The 16,862-nt window shown below is 41.3% G+C and overlaps 1 protein-coding gene across 7 annotated transcripts in view; it reads left to right on the top strand.

Moving 5' to 3' along the window:
* TRIP12 (thyroid hormone receptor interactor 12) overlaps nucleotides 1–16,862 on the top strand; it is a 167,775-nt gene that overhangs the window by 51,862 nt on the left and 99,051 nt on the right. For 5 of the 7 annotated variants that reach the window (XM_053304639.1, XM_053304640.1, XM_053304636.1 and 2 more), the window contains 3 exons: nucleotides 1,109–1,255; nucleotides 9,381–9,506; nucleotides 11,664–12,472. In XM_053304639.1, coding sequence (XP_053160614.1) covers nucleotides 1,158–1,255; nucleotides 9,381–9,506; nucleotides 11,664–12,472 — 1,033 coding nt within the window. In that variant the 5' untranslated portion in view covers nucleotides 1,109–1,157. The remainder of the gene's footprint in view (nucleotides 1–1,108; nucleotides 1,256–9,380; nucleotides 9,507–11,663; nucleotides 12,473–16,862) is intronic. The other 2 variants (XM_053304643.1, XM_053304642.1) reach the window with 1 other exon arrangement.

Raw genomic sequence — 16,862 nt, 5'->3', positions numbered from 1 at the left:
GAGTTCTTGCATTGCGTTTGTGCTGGCTCTGGCAGGTAGCCGTAAGTTTTGTCTTGGGCAGAAGTGCTTTTTATTTTATTGGTGGGGTGGGGTGGGGTGGGGTGGGGTGGGGGGTGCTACCCTTGGCTGACGCTGGCCAGCAGCTTCCAAGGGCACTTGTGAGTTCACTCCTTTTGAAATAAGCTGGCTTGGTATCCTCAGCCTTGGTGTGTTCACAAAACTTCAGAAGGGCAAAGTGGAGCTAATTGCGGGAAGGCTGGAGCTCGAGAGCATAAACTCCCTCCAGACCACACATTGGCATATTCTGGAGTAAAAGGTAGTGTATTCAGCCAGTGGCAGGATTATCCATGAAGAACTTGGTATCTGCAGTTCAGTGGGAAGTGTGTTATTTAGATTTTTTTCCCTAACCCCCCCCCACCCACCACCACCCCAAAAAAACTTTCCCTGTGCATATTCTGAAGTAAAAAAGTATGGCAGTGCACTCAGTTAATGTAAGTGGGAGGGTTGCCCATGCAAAACTTGATTTCTACAGCTCTGTTGGATGCGGTTTATTTAGAATTTATTTAGTGTACCACCATAGCTTGAGGAATCATCTGACTAGTAACACTTTTGTCTGGCTGGTGAACTGAGCCAACATTTCTTCACCCCTGATTATAAGTATTCTGCGGAAATTGCTCATTATGTTTGAATTGGAAGTATTTGAGCTCTATTCTGTGCTGAAAGGCTTCATTTCATAATGTATGGGAGATGGCAATGGTAAGCCCCTCCTGTATTCTACCAAAGACAACCACAGGTCTCTGTGGTCGCCAGGTGTTGACATGGACTCGACGGCACACTTTACCGTTACTATGTAAAGTACTGTATTGTGAATATTAAAGTAACCTTTAATGTGAGGTGGAAGCATTTCAACAGAAGCTAGATAGCAAATTTGTCTACTAAGCATAAAGAACATGCAGCCAATTACATAGAGTTTACTGTTCATTTTGTTTATAATGTGCAGCAAAATGCCTGCCATCTAGGGTGCTCATTGTGAAGGCAGGTGAGCATCCATGTTAGCAGGCTTCTTGTATTTACTAAATTGAATGGGTGTTTGTTTTTTATCTTTCAGTGAATGGTAGTGTCTAGAAAGGGTATGTCCCTTCAGGAGAGAGGTGCCAATGTCCAACCGGCCTAATAACAGTCCAGGGGGGTCACTGCGACGTTCACAAAGGAACACTGTCGGGGCCCAACCGCAAGACGACGCAGTAGGAGGAAGGTATGTCTGATTGCATATAAGCTTCTTGCCACTGAGGTACCAAAAGTCAACAGTAGATATATGCTATAAGAAGAAACAAGGGATCTTGTTTTTGTTTGGTTTTTTAAAACTTAGGGCAGAGAACTCCTGAATTTATTAATTAGTATCTCAGAAATGTCTGTTTGAGCTTAAAATTATCAAGAGAAATATAAAATGCATGACCTTCTAAGAATCCAACTAGAATGTCTAGTTATTGAACTTAATGTTCAAAATTTAGCAGTTATTGTGCTGCGTGACTTGGGCTGCTAACTGCAAACTATCTCAATCCTCCATGCATTACTGCTTATAGAAAAGAATGTGTGAATTTATCCCAACAAATACAAATTCCAAAGTCCCTGAAGTAAACTGCCTTTTTATTCCAAGTGAAACTTTAACATGCAATTTAGGTGTTGCAGAATATGAAGATCCAGTAAACCTTAATTTGCTAGAATAACAAACTGTGTGTATTCTGCAAGCTTCTGTCAATTTTTGATTGAAAGGTATTTTATTGATGGTGTAATCACTGGCACAAAATACTGATGTGTGCAACCTCTTACACCGCCCAGAGCACTTCTTACACTGCCCAGAGCCTTTGGATAGGGAGATATAAAAATGTAATAAATAAATAATAGAGCACAACACACATGGTTGCTATTTTGACTTCTTTCTCATTTTGGGTTACATTTTGCTTAATTCTTATTCATAATGAAGACTTAAATATTTGCGATGAAACTCTGTTGCCTGAAAAAACATTGCTTCATGCACCCTTCCCCTCCCCAATCTATTAATTTCTAAAACCATTTAAAAACATTTAAAATTTAAAGCCATGCATCTTTTCAGTTGATTTGAAATAGTGCAAGGACTATTTAATGAAAATCTACACAGAATATTTATGATAGATATGCTTTTAAAGTTAGCCTTTTACACTAACTAATAAACCAACGATTATAAATTGGCACTGCTATGTTACACACCATATATGTTTTATGTGAAGCCTATTGCTGAAACAAAGTATAAAATGGCATATCTTGGTTTCAGTTTTTGCTAGTGTCGTTGTTGTTGTTACTACTTCAGCAGATAATCCTTGTCCAAAAGACTTCGTTGGAGTCAAAAACCTATCCTCTTGATTGTTACAGTATAACTTCAGCTAGTACCTAGAAAAATGGTGTTTTCAAAATTACAAATTGAATATACACACTGGGTACAGCAAGCCCCACTGGAGAGCAGACAGTGCTTCTACTTGAGGTGGTTGTGGGAGGTTACTAATGTTTTCTAACTGGAGGGTTTTGCGTTGAATCCTGCTCTAGAGGGTGACTTGACCTTCAGTAGCAGCTCTTTTGTGGGGGGATTTAAGAGTTCTGCTGTGAGTGGATGGCGCCCCCCTCCTAGAAGAACTCCACTGATCTATGTGGCTTTTAATAGTCGACACCGACTTGACAGCAATTAATCAGTCAATCAATAAATCAAAATGGCTTATTGTTCATGCAGCTTTGTTTCATAGCAAGTATGTAAAAGTGATCTTATAACTGTTGAATGTTAGTGATGCGTCACCTTCCAAAAACAGTTCCACACTTGACAAAGCGGACATGTTTGTAGTGTGCCCAAGTGAACCCTGCCTCTCCTGTTAAGCAACGGTTAGTGCTGTTAGTTAGGGAAGTAGTATGTGGGTCAGGCCTATTCCTCGACTTTGTTTGCTTGGGTTTGGTGGCTCCTTTGTGGGAAGTTTCTCTTTTGTAGGGGTTCTGTTTTGCATAATTGCACTCTTTTACTGGCCTGGGGCATCGTGAAATGGGAGTGGTTATATCTCTTTTTTGGGAGTATAGTTTAAGTTGTGTGAGCAGTGCAGATGAGACTGCAGCTTCCTGGGTTAACCACTTCTTCCCAGCCACTGGAGTGCATGTCTGAGAAAGCAGGATGTTGGGAATAGTCTAGGGCACCTATCTGGTTGGGTGGTAGGTAGAGAGAGAAATGGCAGTAGGAGAGAAAACATAGTGAAAATCATCGGCCATTTGAAGACTGTTCCTCCTTGTGGTCCAGTTGATGTCTGTTGAAGAGTGAAGATTCTTTAGTTGGTTAGTGGAAAGTCAGGTTGGTTAGTGGAAAGACACTGGATATCCAAGATCTTATCTTAGATGAGCATGCCAACCTGGTTGGATTAAGTATATGCAAAGTTAATCTGTTCCAACTTGGTCCACACGTTTTCCTGAGCTTGCAGAGGTCTTGCCTCGAAGTGGAGTTGTGGTTATTGGTCATGAGTCCATCCTGCTATCTCAGTATCCTGTAAAGCAGTCTAAGAATCCTGTGAGCCTGCACCTGGGACGTGTCCCTGGTGTCAGTCTGGTATGAGAAGAGAGCCCAGGCAGTTGACATGGTCTCCCCCTAAATACCCTCTTCTTTTTGGTGAAGTCTGGCTGGCTCCTTTGTGTTCTGGGTAGCCTAGGACAGTGAAGCATTCTCTGATGGAAAAAGACTCTTGATTAATTGGACCAAACACTGGCTAGAATTTTCTTTAGGGAAATTCTGTGTTGGTGATAGCAGCAAAGAGGAGTACTCTTCCATCACCACTGCATCTATGGCCAGTGGAGCTGAAATGGTCATGTCTTTGTTATTCTCTGCCCCCAAAGAAACTGGGAGAAATCATCAGTAGCCTGGGGTGACCACTTTGCATGTTGTTTCACAGATAAAGTCACACCGTGGTTATTGCAGTCACTGTCTGGTCTTGTTAGGGATCCATCAGAAGGTTGTGTGGCCTGAAGAAGTGAACAGAATCCATGGCAGTGTGAAGGTGCCATTATGTACTCTTGATCATTGCCCATACTGGCTACTAAAATCTGTCACTGGCCAAGTGGTTGTAGATTATATTAATGTCTCATTGAAGGAAAGTAGATTTCTGGCTTTTCTTAAGGAGGCTCTTGAGGGAGCTCTGTTGAAGAAGCCTTTCCTCTGTTGATCTGCCCTGAATAATTATAAATAGATTGCTAATCTCTCCTTTTGGGGCAAGGTATTGGAGCAGGTGGTGATGTCTTGGCTGCAAAGGATCTTGCATGAGAATTCTATTTAGATCTGTCTACCAACCTGGGTTTGGGACTAAATAGCTTAGTCACCTTAGAAGAGAGCACTGAGGGCCAATATGTATGTTCAGAATAAGGAGATGGCAAATCTGCTTTTGTGAAAATGGATAACTTCAAACAGGTACATAGCTGAATAATTCTTTCCTCTTCTGCCCCCTATCCTCAAACAATTCTTGTACATGGAAAGCTAGCATGTTAATTAGAACTATTGTCCTCTAGCCTTCTTGATGTTAGTCTTCTCTGTGCAAACAACTTTTTATGTGAGGAGCTCTGTTATCTGTCCAGTCCCAGAAGGCTGTACAAAATGACTTTTCTCAATATGTTTGCCTCCTATGGACGGATTAGGACTCTTCATGAGCAAATACTTATCTAAGGCACAAACCCATGGTCAGTTTTCCTTTATGAAGGGTAGATAATCTTCGTAACTTCAAGGTGAACTAATTGTTTACCCTTTATTTTATTTGAAAAAAAGTATTTTAAGTAGTACCACAATCTTTTTGATTTGACAGTCATATGGCTGTAGAGACAAGAGGTCCTAGAAATGTAGAGGAGACTCTCCAAATAGCCTGAATAACTTCTAGAGTGGTTTAGTACTTGGAGTAGGGGAAGGAGGTTCAGTAAGGTTTAACTGAGCTGGAATCTTCCACTTCTCAATATTTTGGAGCTATTGCTTTGATTTGCTGAAGTTCCAATAAAAAGATCAGCAATACAGTTTTGTTTTGTTTTAAATCAAAATATAATCAGAAATCCTAATGGAGGCAGGGTTAATATTGTACACTAGCTTCCTGTGTTTTTCCAGATGCAGTTTGAGGTGCTGATTTTAATTTCTAAAGCCAGCTGTTTTCGCCCAGTGCAGCTGAGAATGTGAGACACAACCCTGCAACTATCTCTTCCCTGAATGTTCCCTTTGCAGATTAATTGCTGGGTGGCATATTTTGCCAGCAATCCTGGAAACCAAGAGTTTAAAAGCTGCTGTGCTATGACTGCTGAAGGCAGGAAATGCTCAATTTCACACACATTGTTTGGTATTTAAGTTGTCCTAATATTAGTCATTAACTTCAGACTTAAGAGCTCTGATATCTAATTCCAATTTTGAAGTATTGCTATTAGAAAATATTTGTTAAATGCAAGTATTACTAGGTGGCATGTGCTACTAAAAAAAAAAAAAAAGATAAACTGTATTGAAACACCTTATCAATTAAAATGCACTTTTCCAGACACCTGTACAGTCTCAGCACAATATGCTTTTAGTTTGATAGAAAACTCTCCACAGTATGTCATCACTTGCATTCATATTGAATCCTATGATTGCATTTGCGCCCATAATTTATAATGAAATAGGTTATCAGTTGGTTTTCCTGCCAATCAGTGAAATGAAAACTTTGAGAGCAAGTGGGGCAAAGCTACGTTTTAACTGCAGGTCACTATCTTCTCCGTCTGTAGTTGGCATGGAATATATTAACAAGCTGCTGCTTCCCCATCTAGCTGTACAAAATACTAGGGATGGCCATTTTGGATGCCACCGTGCCTGTGCAATTGGCCTCTGCGTGGCCTAGGTCACACAGAGCCCAATTGCAGGCGCGGCCACCTCCAAAATGGCCGCTGGGCCAGATGGGGAAGGCCCGAATGGGCCAGTTTGGTCTGCAAGTGAGGCCGGCAGGGGGAGGTGGAACCTTTGCAGACCCCCCTGCACCGAACCAGACTGGGGGGGGGGTTCAAGGGGGGTGCCGGGCCTAACTGGTCTGGTTCAAGTCCGGACTCAAATTGAACCAGGTCAGCCGGTTCTGTGCACACCCCTACAAAATACATGGTTATAATGTCTTTATGTAAGAATCAGTAGTTATAATCCAGATATATTAGCAGCATCATGTCTACTTTATCGAGGTGCATTCATTCCACTTGAAAATTATCTCCACAAGAGTCTGTGGATCTGATTTGAAAGGAAGCAGTATTACTGGATTTGTGTGAAAACACATACAGTGCTACTTGCAGATCTTAAATTCAGACTTTGTTGGGAATAGCAAAAATACTGAATAACTGAATTCAGACAGTCTGATCATATCAACCAGTTGATCTTCGTGTTTATGAAAGAGATGGTCTCTGGTGGCGGCTGGTCTGGATATAACTCCCTCAGCATTGTATCGGAGCATATGGCAATATGCACCCAAACTTGGTCAGTGCTCTGTGCTTTCCCCCCTGTGCTGGAGCTCCTCATTGATGGGTTGTACAGTGGGCATGCTCAGGAGACAGGACTGGACTTTTGGTCAGGCTAGCTTCCTGCTTCCAGAGGGTATCATATCACAGTTCCAGTCCTCTCTGCTTGAGCTTGCAGGACACATTTCAGAGCTCTTCAGAATTGTCAAAATTTTTAGATATTCAGGCTAGATTTATCTTGGTTTTTTTCTCCTGGCTATTATTGTGCATCTTCCTCCCCCCCCCTGCTTTTTTTCTTAGATTGTGCGAGTGTGGGAAGGGAGCTGCTTTGACACTTAATTCTCTCCCCCCCCCACCCCCCAAAAGGTCATCCTGAAGGGGAAGCACTCCTCTTCCATAAGCCTGGTGTTTCTAATCTGTTCATGTAGCAATTAGTTTCAATTCTGCAAAAAGTAGGATAAGAAACTTAACTACAGAAAAGAATTGGTAAGCTATTGGCAATGAGAGTATGTAGCACTTATTCATTGTCCATGGATTAAATTTCCCAATTCTTGGTCTTACCTCCAATGGACTCCCACCCCCTGCTTCCATAGCAACCTCTTTGAATTTTTAGAAACTGGTTGTAAAACACTCTGGCTTGAGGTTGGGTTCGGTGCCTTCTCCCTTACAATTGCATGATGTTACCATATGGTAACATATGCTAGCCATGTTACCATATGGAAGTGCCAATGTCTGAACGTCTCTCTGCTCCAAGCAAGCATTATGGGTTAGACTGTGCTCTTGTACTTTCTGAAAGTAATGTATCGCTTCTCAATCAACCTTTGGAGAGCCACACAGAACTAATCCTTGGCTTTTCTTAGGTAAAACTAATATTCTGGCCTAATTAACTAGTGATTATAGACTAGAATAAGTTGAGCAACAGTGCACAGTGTCTATTACTGACGGTGCAAATGTCACTGAGACTGACTAGTGAATTCTACGGCAGTGATGCTTAAACAGTAAGCACAGTGAAGAGGAAAAGGTGTACATGCTTAACAGATTGGCGTCTTCTAAATATGAAGAATGGCAAAAAAGGGTGGTTGAGGAGCAACTGATGTTACTGAAATGAAAGGGTAAGTGGGAAGAAGAGAATAGAGATGGTAGGAACAGAAAAGTGGAGCATTTGGAGCAAAGATTCACTCTGCTGCCTGTGGAAATTCTTGAGTACTAGTCATCCCCCTCCCCCTCAGGTGGCTTAGAGTCTGCAGCAGTCAAAGGTGTGCAGGGCTGGCCCAAGACACACTGATACCAGAGGTAGAAATCTTAAGCGGCACCTCCATTGGTGGTGGTGAAAACAATAATAAACTGTCATTGTCAGCTTGCTTCTCTCCAAAGGTATCATAAAATCTCCCTCTTGTGGTGGGCTACCTCACCCTGTTTAATGTTAAGATCAGCCTTGAAGTGTGAATATTCCTGATTAAATAACAAGAAATGCACAAGCACCTCACTGCTTGTTTGCATTGCATACATAAGTTGCCCATCCATGTATGTGCCTGGTCACATTATATTTTTCAAATCCCAAATTACTAGATGGAGAGGGGTGGAATTGACAACAGAGGTGTGATAATCTAGCAAAGGAGGCTATTGCAGAGCATCCCAGGTCTCCCTTACTTCCTCTCCTGGCATTTGCCAAATCCAGAATTTAAAACTCAAGAGTTTGATTTGGCAAATTTAAAAGAGTTCAAAAGAAATCAAAGCAGATCTAACTGGAAATGTTGGCAAACCAAGCAAATGAATGGTTAAGTAGATAAATACAGAATTGGAGTTGTGGTAGAGATCTGTTACTGGAGTGAGTCTGATTTATATACTTGGAATTTGCACTGTAGGTGTGTGTCCTTAAGAACAGGCTGCACAATTAGATATTTATCCCTTTGCCTTTTGACTATTAAGTGGCATTGCTGTAACATTCATGTGGATCGCTTGCTGACACTTTGCACCTTGTCAGTAATAGCCATTTTAGTTCTATTGCTTCTGATCATATGGCAAGGCAACAAGTGGAGAAAAGGAGTCTGCCAGAACCAGGCTCTTCAGGATACCTCTAAGAGGATTGGTGATAGAATTTGTGCTTGCTTTAAAAAACAAACCTGGATTGTGATGATACAGTAAGCATTGCTGCAGAAGTCTGGTATACTCTTTTCTCTCTGTCTTGTTGACACTATGAAATGAAAATGAAAATAATAATAATAGCCCTGTACTATATATTGAATTGTGAGATTTGCCCATGCTTGTCCATGGACCTTAAACAAGGATTTAATTTTGTGTCTCAAATTGAAATCAAACGACTATTGACTGTACCATGTAACTACTTTCAGCTGGTATTGTTGTAGCTGTTGCTCAAATTCAGACTATGTAAAAGCATGAATCCTAAAGCAATGTATTTAATTGTTGGGAAAACTCTAGAAACAGGCTGAATGTACATTTTGGTAGTCAAGCATCACATTCCATAACTCCAGATGTTTAATAAAGAATCCTTGTTCAAAAGATAGCTTTTGGTGCATTTTTTGAATACTCCAGTTATTTTGGTAATGATACTCAGTTAGAAGATACTAAGAACATTGGACAGGGAACTCCTGAATGGCTGCATGGTTCTGAATCTACATTTCTAAATCTAAAAGAATTGGAGTGGAAAGACCAGGACATACAAAAATTCTTGGCATAATTTCTGGTGAGGCATCTGACAAAGCTAAGGCCAGCTAACTTTTCTCCCTAAAATGTCTTGCTTATAGGCTTGATGGAAAACTGTATTTATATTACAGATCCAATATGTAAATACTCCATGTGCACGTTCTTGTTTGTATGCCGGTTTTCCTGATAGCTTTCTGTTTTTAACTTTCTGCTGACAGGTCACATTTAGGGCAGGCAAAACATAAGGCACATAGCCCTTCTGAAAGTAGAAAATCTATATCAAAGGCACCCAAAGTGCAGTCCAATACTACTTCTGAACAATCCAAGGGACACTTTTCCAAAAGGTAATAGTTTTATATTTATGAATTCACAAATGTAACTTGAACAGTATGTATTGCTGTCTTCATGGCTGGTTAATGGTGAATTTCTGGTTATCGCTTAGCCCAGTTTGACTAATCAACAACTTCGTGAACAATTCAAATTTTATTTTAATTGCTCAATCTAGACTCATTTATGTGCAGTGGTTAAAGTGCTTGGGTATAGTCTGTTGTCTGCAGAATGGAAAGCTATCTGCTTATGTGATGGGCAGCCATGTACTTGCTGAATTATTGCACAAGAAAAGACACATTTATGAAGGATTGGTCTTCATGGTAAAGAATTGTACCTTTGTGTTCAGAGGAAGCAAACTTCTTAACTTGCGGATGCTGTCTGAATCATACCAAGTCATTATTTGGCAGGCTACTCTGAAGATATGTTGCTTGACTTGATACACCTCTTGTCCACAAAATGATGTCCTGTTTAAGAACTTAAAATGAGTCTTCATATACAACTGAAGCAATACTTTTCATCACAAAGTGAAATGGGGTCAGCTTAACTTGTTCTAAAATTGTATATCAACTTTGAATTTGGAAAAGAGCATTTCTCATTTGTGTTGTCTGTACTATGGAAGATTGACAATTGAGATTGAAATGAGTCGGGAGTCTGATGTCAGGAAGTGAAATTAATGGCATGCATGCAGAGTGAGGGAGCTGCAATAGGTCTTCACATTGTAGATGAAGAAAAGGTTTGCTTTCCCACTTCACAGCAATGCTTGGAGCAAATGTGCAAAGAGCTAGAGCAGTTGGGGAGATAGCTAGAGTAACTTGGGGCTCCATTCTAGGAATTTTTATGGAAGTAGCTGCTGTAGAGCATAGCTGGCATTGAGGGCCAATCATGGCACTTCTCCAGCTAGCAAGAAAACATGCTCAGTCCTGCATCGTTCTTCTAGATAACTTACTCGCTCTGAAGCTTTCCTAGAGTGGCACACACATCCGGACTGAATGCAGTCTGGGAAGAGATTGGGTGGTGGGCTATGACCCACGCAAGGGCAGCTTGCTCCCTTTCTTTGCACTACTGTTTGCTTCTGAATTTTATGTCCTTACCATGATATATTACTACAAGTTTAATTGCTATCCAAGGGAAATTTTTTAACCATATTGCATTTCAGAATACTCCTTGGCTTTTTATGAGATGTAAAACTTTTTTTTTTACATTTTAAATTTTTATTGGCTTTCACAATAGCTTCACATTCAAATTACATTCATTTATTTAATTAAGTAAATATTGACTTCCCGCTTACCTATCTGCACAGTTCATGTTAACTATACATATAAACCATTGCTATAATAATTCAAAACATAGATACTCCACATTACTACTCGATTTTACCCAACCCAACCTGCTGTTATTATTATATTTCAAACCCTGCTGAAGTGAGATGTAAAACTGTTAATGCAGTTGTGACTAGGCTTGAGCCCGAAATGTTTCGGAGGCCATTATAAAGGCCTCCGAGACGTTTCGACTCTGGGGGGCAGGTTTCGGCGCTGGCGGGGGTGGTACTTTAAGGGCGGGGGGGGTGCACTCACCCCTCCCGCCGTATTTCCCCCACCGGCTCTCTGTTATTTTCAAGCCCCTCAGGGCAGCATCATTCCTCCCTGCTGCCCCATTGCCTTCATCAGCTGGAAGTAGCAATCGCGCATGCACCCATTGCGTGCACACGTGATCACTACTTCTGAGCAATGAGGGCAATGGGGCTGCAGGGAGGAATGCTGCCGCCTTGAAGGGCTTGAAAATAACGGAGTGCTGGTGGGAGAAATGTGGTGGGAGGGGTGAGTGCATCCTTCCCCGTCCTTAAAGAACCACCCCCGCTGGCGCCGAAGCACTTTCAGACTCATCCCTAGTTGTGAATTATTCATTTTCCAGTACTTACTGTTCAGCACATGCTTTAGTGAGACATATACTACCAGGTTCATTAAACGTTTGTAGCACTACTGCTTAAATATAATTGTTTCTATCTAAGTTGCTTACTAAAATCTAACTTTGAGCACTGCTGTAAATTTTTCTTTTACTATTGAAAAGTATATAGATATCTGCATTTCATGGATTGCTATAAATTGAACAGTAGTTTTGCAGGTCATAGCTTTTCTTGCTTAGTAACATAGTTTTTATCTCTCCTTCCTCAGAGGCTGTAGTTCATCTGCTATTATAATTCCACAGCAAGAGGCTCTGGACACAGACAATACTTTGGAGAGGCAAAAATTAGGGCAGGTGCCTAAGAAAGACAGTTCTCGAGGAGTGAAACGCAGTGCTAGCCCAGATTACAACAGAACAAATTCTCCTAGCCCTGCCAAAAAAACCAAAGCACTTCAGCACGCTGATTCTTCATCGGACTTGGAAACAAGCAAGCCACAGGCTAAGTCAAAGAAGAGACACTTGCATCAAGAGCAGGAGTCAAAATCTTCACAATTACCATCAACAAGCAAGGCTCATACCAGAAAGGGTGGAGCTACTAGTAGCTCCCGAAGCCAGAAACGGAAAAGGACAGAGACTTCACCCATTGTAAAGAGTCGTCCAGCTGCTGAATCGACTGGCACTGAAGAGAGACCAGCAAAACCCACCAAGCTGGCTTCAAAATCAGCGAGCTCAGCCAAAGCTGGGTGTAGCACCATCACAGATTCCTCCTCTTCAGCCTCTACATCCTCCTCTTCTTCGGTTGTTGCATCTGCTTCTTCTGCTGTTCCTCAGGGTGCCAGAGTGAAACAGGGAAAAGACCAGAGCAAGGCCAGACGTTCCAGATCTACATCTAGCCCCAGTCCCCGGAGGAGCAGCCGGGACAAAGAACAGAATAAGATAGGTGGCTCTTCAAAGTTTGACTGGGCTGCTCGTTTCAGTCCCAAGGTTAGCCTGCCTAAAACAAAACTGTCTCTCCCAGGCTCTTCTAAACCGGAGGCATCAAAACCTGGGCCTTCAGGATTACAGGCTAAACTAGCAAGTAAGTCTGTGAAGGGGGGACACTAGTATGACTAGCTTGAAAAGGCTTGTAAAAATCATTTGTGTTTATCCATCTTGCTAAAAATGTTTTGTCTTAGGTCCCCCCCCCGCCCTGAAATCTCCATATAACTAGAACCATGTGGTTTTCTTAAAATAAAAAGTCCACCCCATCCCAAAACTCAGAATCGGTATCGAAGCATGCATGCAAACAAAGTAAACATTAACATACTGCTTCCTTTTGGTTTCAACTTGATTACTTCGCCTAAGCCAGGGGTGGGCAAACCTGGCCCTCGAGCTGTTATTGAACTACAACTCCCATCTTCCCCAGCCAATTGCAGTGGGGAAGGTGTAAATTGTAGCTCAACAACAGCTGGAGGGCCAAGTTTACTCACCCCTGGCCTAATCAAAAGGCAATATGCTTACAATAGGGAAGATGCAATTCTGATTACATTTGTCTATATAGCTTAGGTTTCGTAGGTCAAAACCTGTGGGGAAATGCCTGGAAAGAAATAGAAGTGCTGAAGGACTTGTGTAAGTGGCTCATGGTCACCAGTTAGCAGGGTAGAATTGATGTAAATTACCAAGAAAAAAGGGTGACTAAAATCATTAATTCTGAATCAAAATTTTTCATTTAGATATTTTTACTACTACTATGAATATTTATATACTGCTCTTCAACCAAAGTCCTCAAAGTGGTTTACAAAAATAAATTCATAAATAAGATAGTCCCCTATCCTTCAAGGACTCAGAATCTGAAAAGAAACATAGGCATATACCAGCAAAAGCCACTGGAGGGATGCTGTGCTGGTGTTAGATAGGACCAGTTGCTCTCCCCCTGCTAAGTAGAAGAGAAACACCACTTTAAAAAGTGTCTCTCTACTCAGCAGGGGTAACTTCTAAAGAGAAGTGTGCACTCATTTGGTTCCTAGCACCATTAAATCCATGTGATTTTATGGTTATTCATTCTGACAACCAGGCCTTGCATTTCTTTCTTGCACTGTTTGCATTTGCCACATTCTCCTTTTAAGTGAAGGTATACACTTATACCTTGAGAGAAGGTATAGCTGCAGGTCATAAGATACAAAGACTGGACTCCGAGTGTAGGTGCTTGTTGGTGTCTACTCCAGAAGGTGTTTGCTCGTTGCAACATTTCTTTCTGTTTAGAATGCTGAAAGTCCTGTCCTTGAGCCTGTGGGAAACTGCTGCCAGAGTACTCAGTACTCAGACAGAAGGCATATGTTCATACAATCATTTATTAATAACCTACTGCTTTGCAACAACACAAGTTCTCAAAGCAGTTTTTGTAGCAGAAAAATGAAAAGATGGATCCCTTTCCCAAAAGAGCTCACAATCTCAAAAAGACACTGGGAAAAAATGCTGTACTAGGAGGCATAGGGAAAGTTGCTGTCCTCTTGCTAAATGGCCTAGTTTCAGGATTATAAGACATGATGTGATAAAATATGACTCTGACGAAATTAAAGTTGCTGTTCATGAACTGAAGAGAAAGCACTGTTGGTCCTTACATATGGATTCTAGACATATGCGGTGGTCTGGAAGCATCTAGATTTGCAGTCCTGAATTACCAAGGGAGTCCTGAGTTGTCATGGGTCTCGGTCTAGTAAATGATCTAGTTGCTTCTTCTCAGCTGACCAGCTAGAGAAGTTCACTGTGTTGCTGGTTGCTTGGGTGCTCTCAAGCACATACTTTGGACTAATTGTAGGCTCTAGAAATCTCCCACTCCCCCTAGGACTGAAGACTGGGTGCCTGACTAGCTTGAATTGGAGGTACATGAAAAGTGGGCCCTCATAAAAGTAAATAAACCAGATAAATGGTCAGAAATCTGGGACAACTTCTATAGCATTCTTAAAATGAGAACCCTGTTGATTTACCCACACTGTTCGTGGCATAGGTGTGTATTCCTTCTCCTCTCTCCTCCCCCGCCTTCTCTTTTCTTATCTCTTCTCACCCCTCTTCCCCTCTCCTCCTTTCTTTTCTCACCTCCCACCAGCCAGTGCAACACACAAAGGCTGGTTTGGGGAGGAAAGGTTGGGCTGGTGGGACAGGGGAAACTGGGAAATATGTTTGTAAAATACATAATGTCAAAAAAAAAATCATAATTTTTTTTTAAAAGCCAAATAAATGGTGCAATACGGCCTGCTAGGGTGCATATTGGGTGGGGTAAGTTACAGCAGCTTCAAAGTCAAATCAAACAAGAATGACACTTCTTTGGTTTGTAAAGTTGGTGGAATATGTGGGCGATATTTCAGCTGCTAGATAGAGAGCCCCGATCTTTAGAAGAGGAGAATGTTCAAAAGCAAACACTGCAGGCAAACCTTTTGGCAATTGCTAACACTACCTTGTTTTTATACTATATTAAAAGATATCACCCATATGTGCTTGTGCACAGTGCTTTAACTGCTGAAATGAACGGATGCCATGGCATACATCTGTGTGCAAGGCTTTCTGAAATGTGGACTCCCTTTTCCCCCTGAGCAGTGTGTGGTTTTTATTCTGTGGTGATTACTTCTGTGTTTTCACTAACCTAGTCAGTTACACAAAGCTGAGCTTGTGTGTGAAAATGAGTTCCAGGAATGAACGCTAGCTCAGCGGAATTCGGTTTGCCATTTTTTAAAATTGTGCTGCATAGTACCTGTATAACTAACCAGGCTTAGCTTATATCCACAATAACTTATTTAAAAACTACTTCAAACTCTCTCAAACCATGAGCGTTTGCACAAGTGGAAGGAAAATTCTGAAATGTGTTGAAAACTAGCTACCACCTTTTAAAGCCAACAAGTTTATACTTTGATTTTTGTTGAGTGTGAAAATTCAAGAGTCTCCTGATACTGGCCCAGATCTCTGCTCACAAGTTCTATCTATCTATCTATCTATCTATCTATCTATCTATCTATCTATCTATCTATCTATCTATTTCATTTATATACTGCCCAAAACGCAAGTCTCCGGGCGGTTCACAACAAAACCAGATAAAAAGATTAAAACATCACAACAAATAAAATTTAAAATGTTAAAACTATTAAAAACAGAATTAAAAAGGGGAAGTTCATTTCCCCTTGCCTCTGTTGCCATAAAGCTGGTTTTATTTTATGACTTCTAATAATTGTTTGGGCACATCAGCCTTATTCTGTTACTTAACCAGTAGAGGGAGCAATAGCTGCTGTGTAAGAAGTTTATACATTACAAAGGGAAAAGTCAAACCTGACAGTTTTACAGTCTAATACAGTATTGATACTGTGAACAGTGATTTTGAGCTTGTCTTCTATGCTTACTGCATTCTAATACTTGGCATGGTGCTGCCACATCCTTTGGGAGCGTGGGGGGGATGGGACAAAAAAGTCATCTCTCTAAGATGTTACGGGCTTTGTAGCACTACCACTAAATGAAGGTGGTCCAGAAAGAAATGGAAATAATTTAATTTAGTTCTGTCTGCATCAATTTCCTGAGTAACTTAGATTTTTAACTAACTTTTCCCTGAAGGGACAAAGCCACTGGTAAGGGAAGCTTATGCTGGTGTATTTGGTTGTTGGCTCTTCACTTGTAGACCTGTAAATGTCTGAGAGTTTCAGGCACATGAATCTGGGGTGAATGTGTTTCAGCTGGTGCAGTAAAGTTGGGGCTTCTGTGCTGTGGCACCACTCGCCCTCTTTACAGCTTCTCTGCCCTGTGAATTGTAGCACTTACTAATTGACAAATGATTTGAAAGCAAAGTAGCTTTAAAGAAATGGCTTATGCTTTATGGCCGATACCTGTGAGATCCTCTAGCAACTAGATCCTCTAGCAAATACCTCAGATCACAATTTGCTAGAAATTCATTGCTCTTTTCCCAAGCATGTCTTAAAATATTGCTGAAACCTTGGAGCAAATTGGTGTGTATGAAATTTTTCTATTTCAAATAATGTAGTGATGCTTGTTTGAAGGAAATTTGATACATTAAACTCTTTTTCAGCCTCTTTAGTTTGTCAGTAACATTTCTAACACAGCCATTCCTACAAGAGAATTTAGATTGAGCAAGAGGCTGTCACGTTAGTACATTAGTGAAGTAAAATGCTTTAGTTAACTCATTTGTCATTACAGCAGCCATTTAGTTAAAACAGTAGTCTTCAGCTCACATCAAAGTAACGGTACTGTAGGCCTGTGCAAATATTTTACTCTGAAGAGCCAAAGCCAAATAATGTGCATCCTCTTCCCCACCCCCTGGGCAGTGAACAGAGGCAGCTGTTCCCATCACTCACCTCCAAGCAGTGTTCTGTTCCCAGTGCTGGTAGAGCCCCTTAAAGGGACATGGAGACCAGGTGAGCCACAGCACTGTCTAGGAAGTGCTGAGTTGGGCACTAGCCCTTTCCCCTTCAGCGACAACACATTCTGTCCTC

The sequence above is a fragment of the Hemicordylus capensis genome, chromosome 3 (assembly GCF_027244095.1).
Source record: "Hemicordylus capensis ecotype Gifberg chromosome 3, rHemCap1.1.pri, whole genome shotgun sequence".
NCBI lineage: Eukaryota > Metazoa > Chordata > Lepidosauria > Squamata > Cordylidae > Hemicordylus > Hemicordylus capensis.
This window is presented reverse-complemented; position numbering and strand designations above follow the sequence as displayed.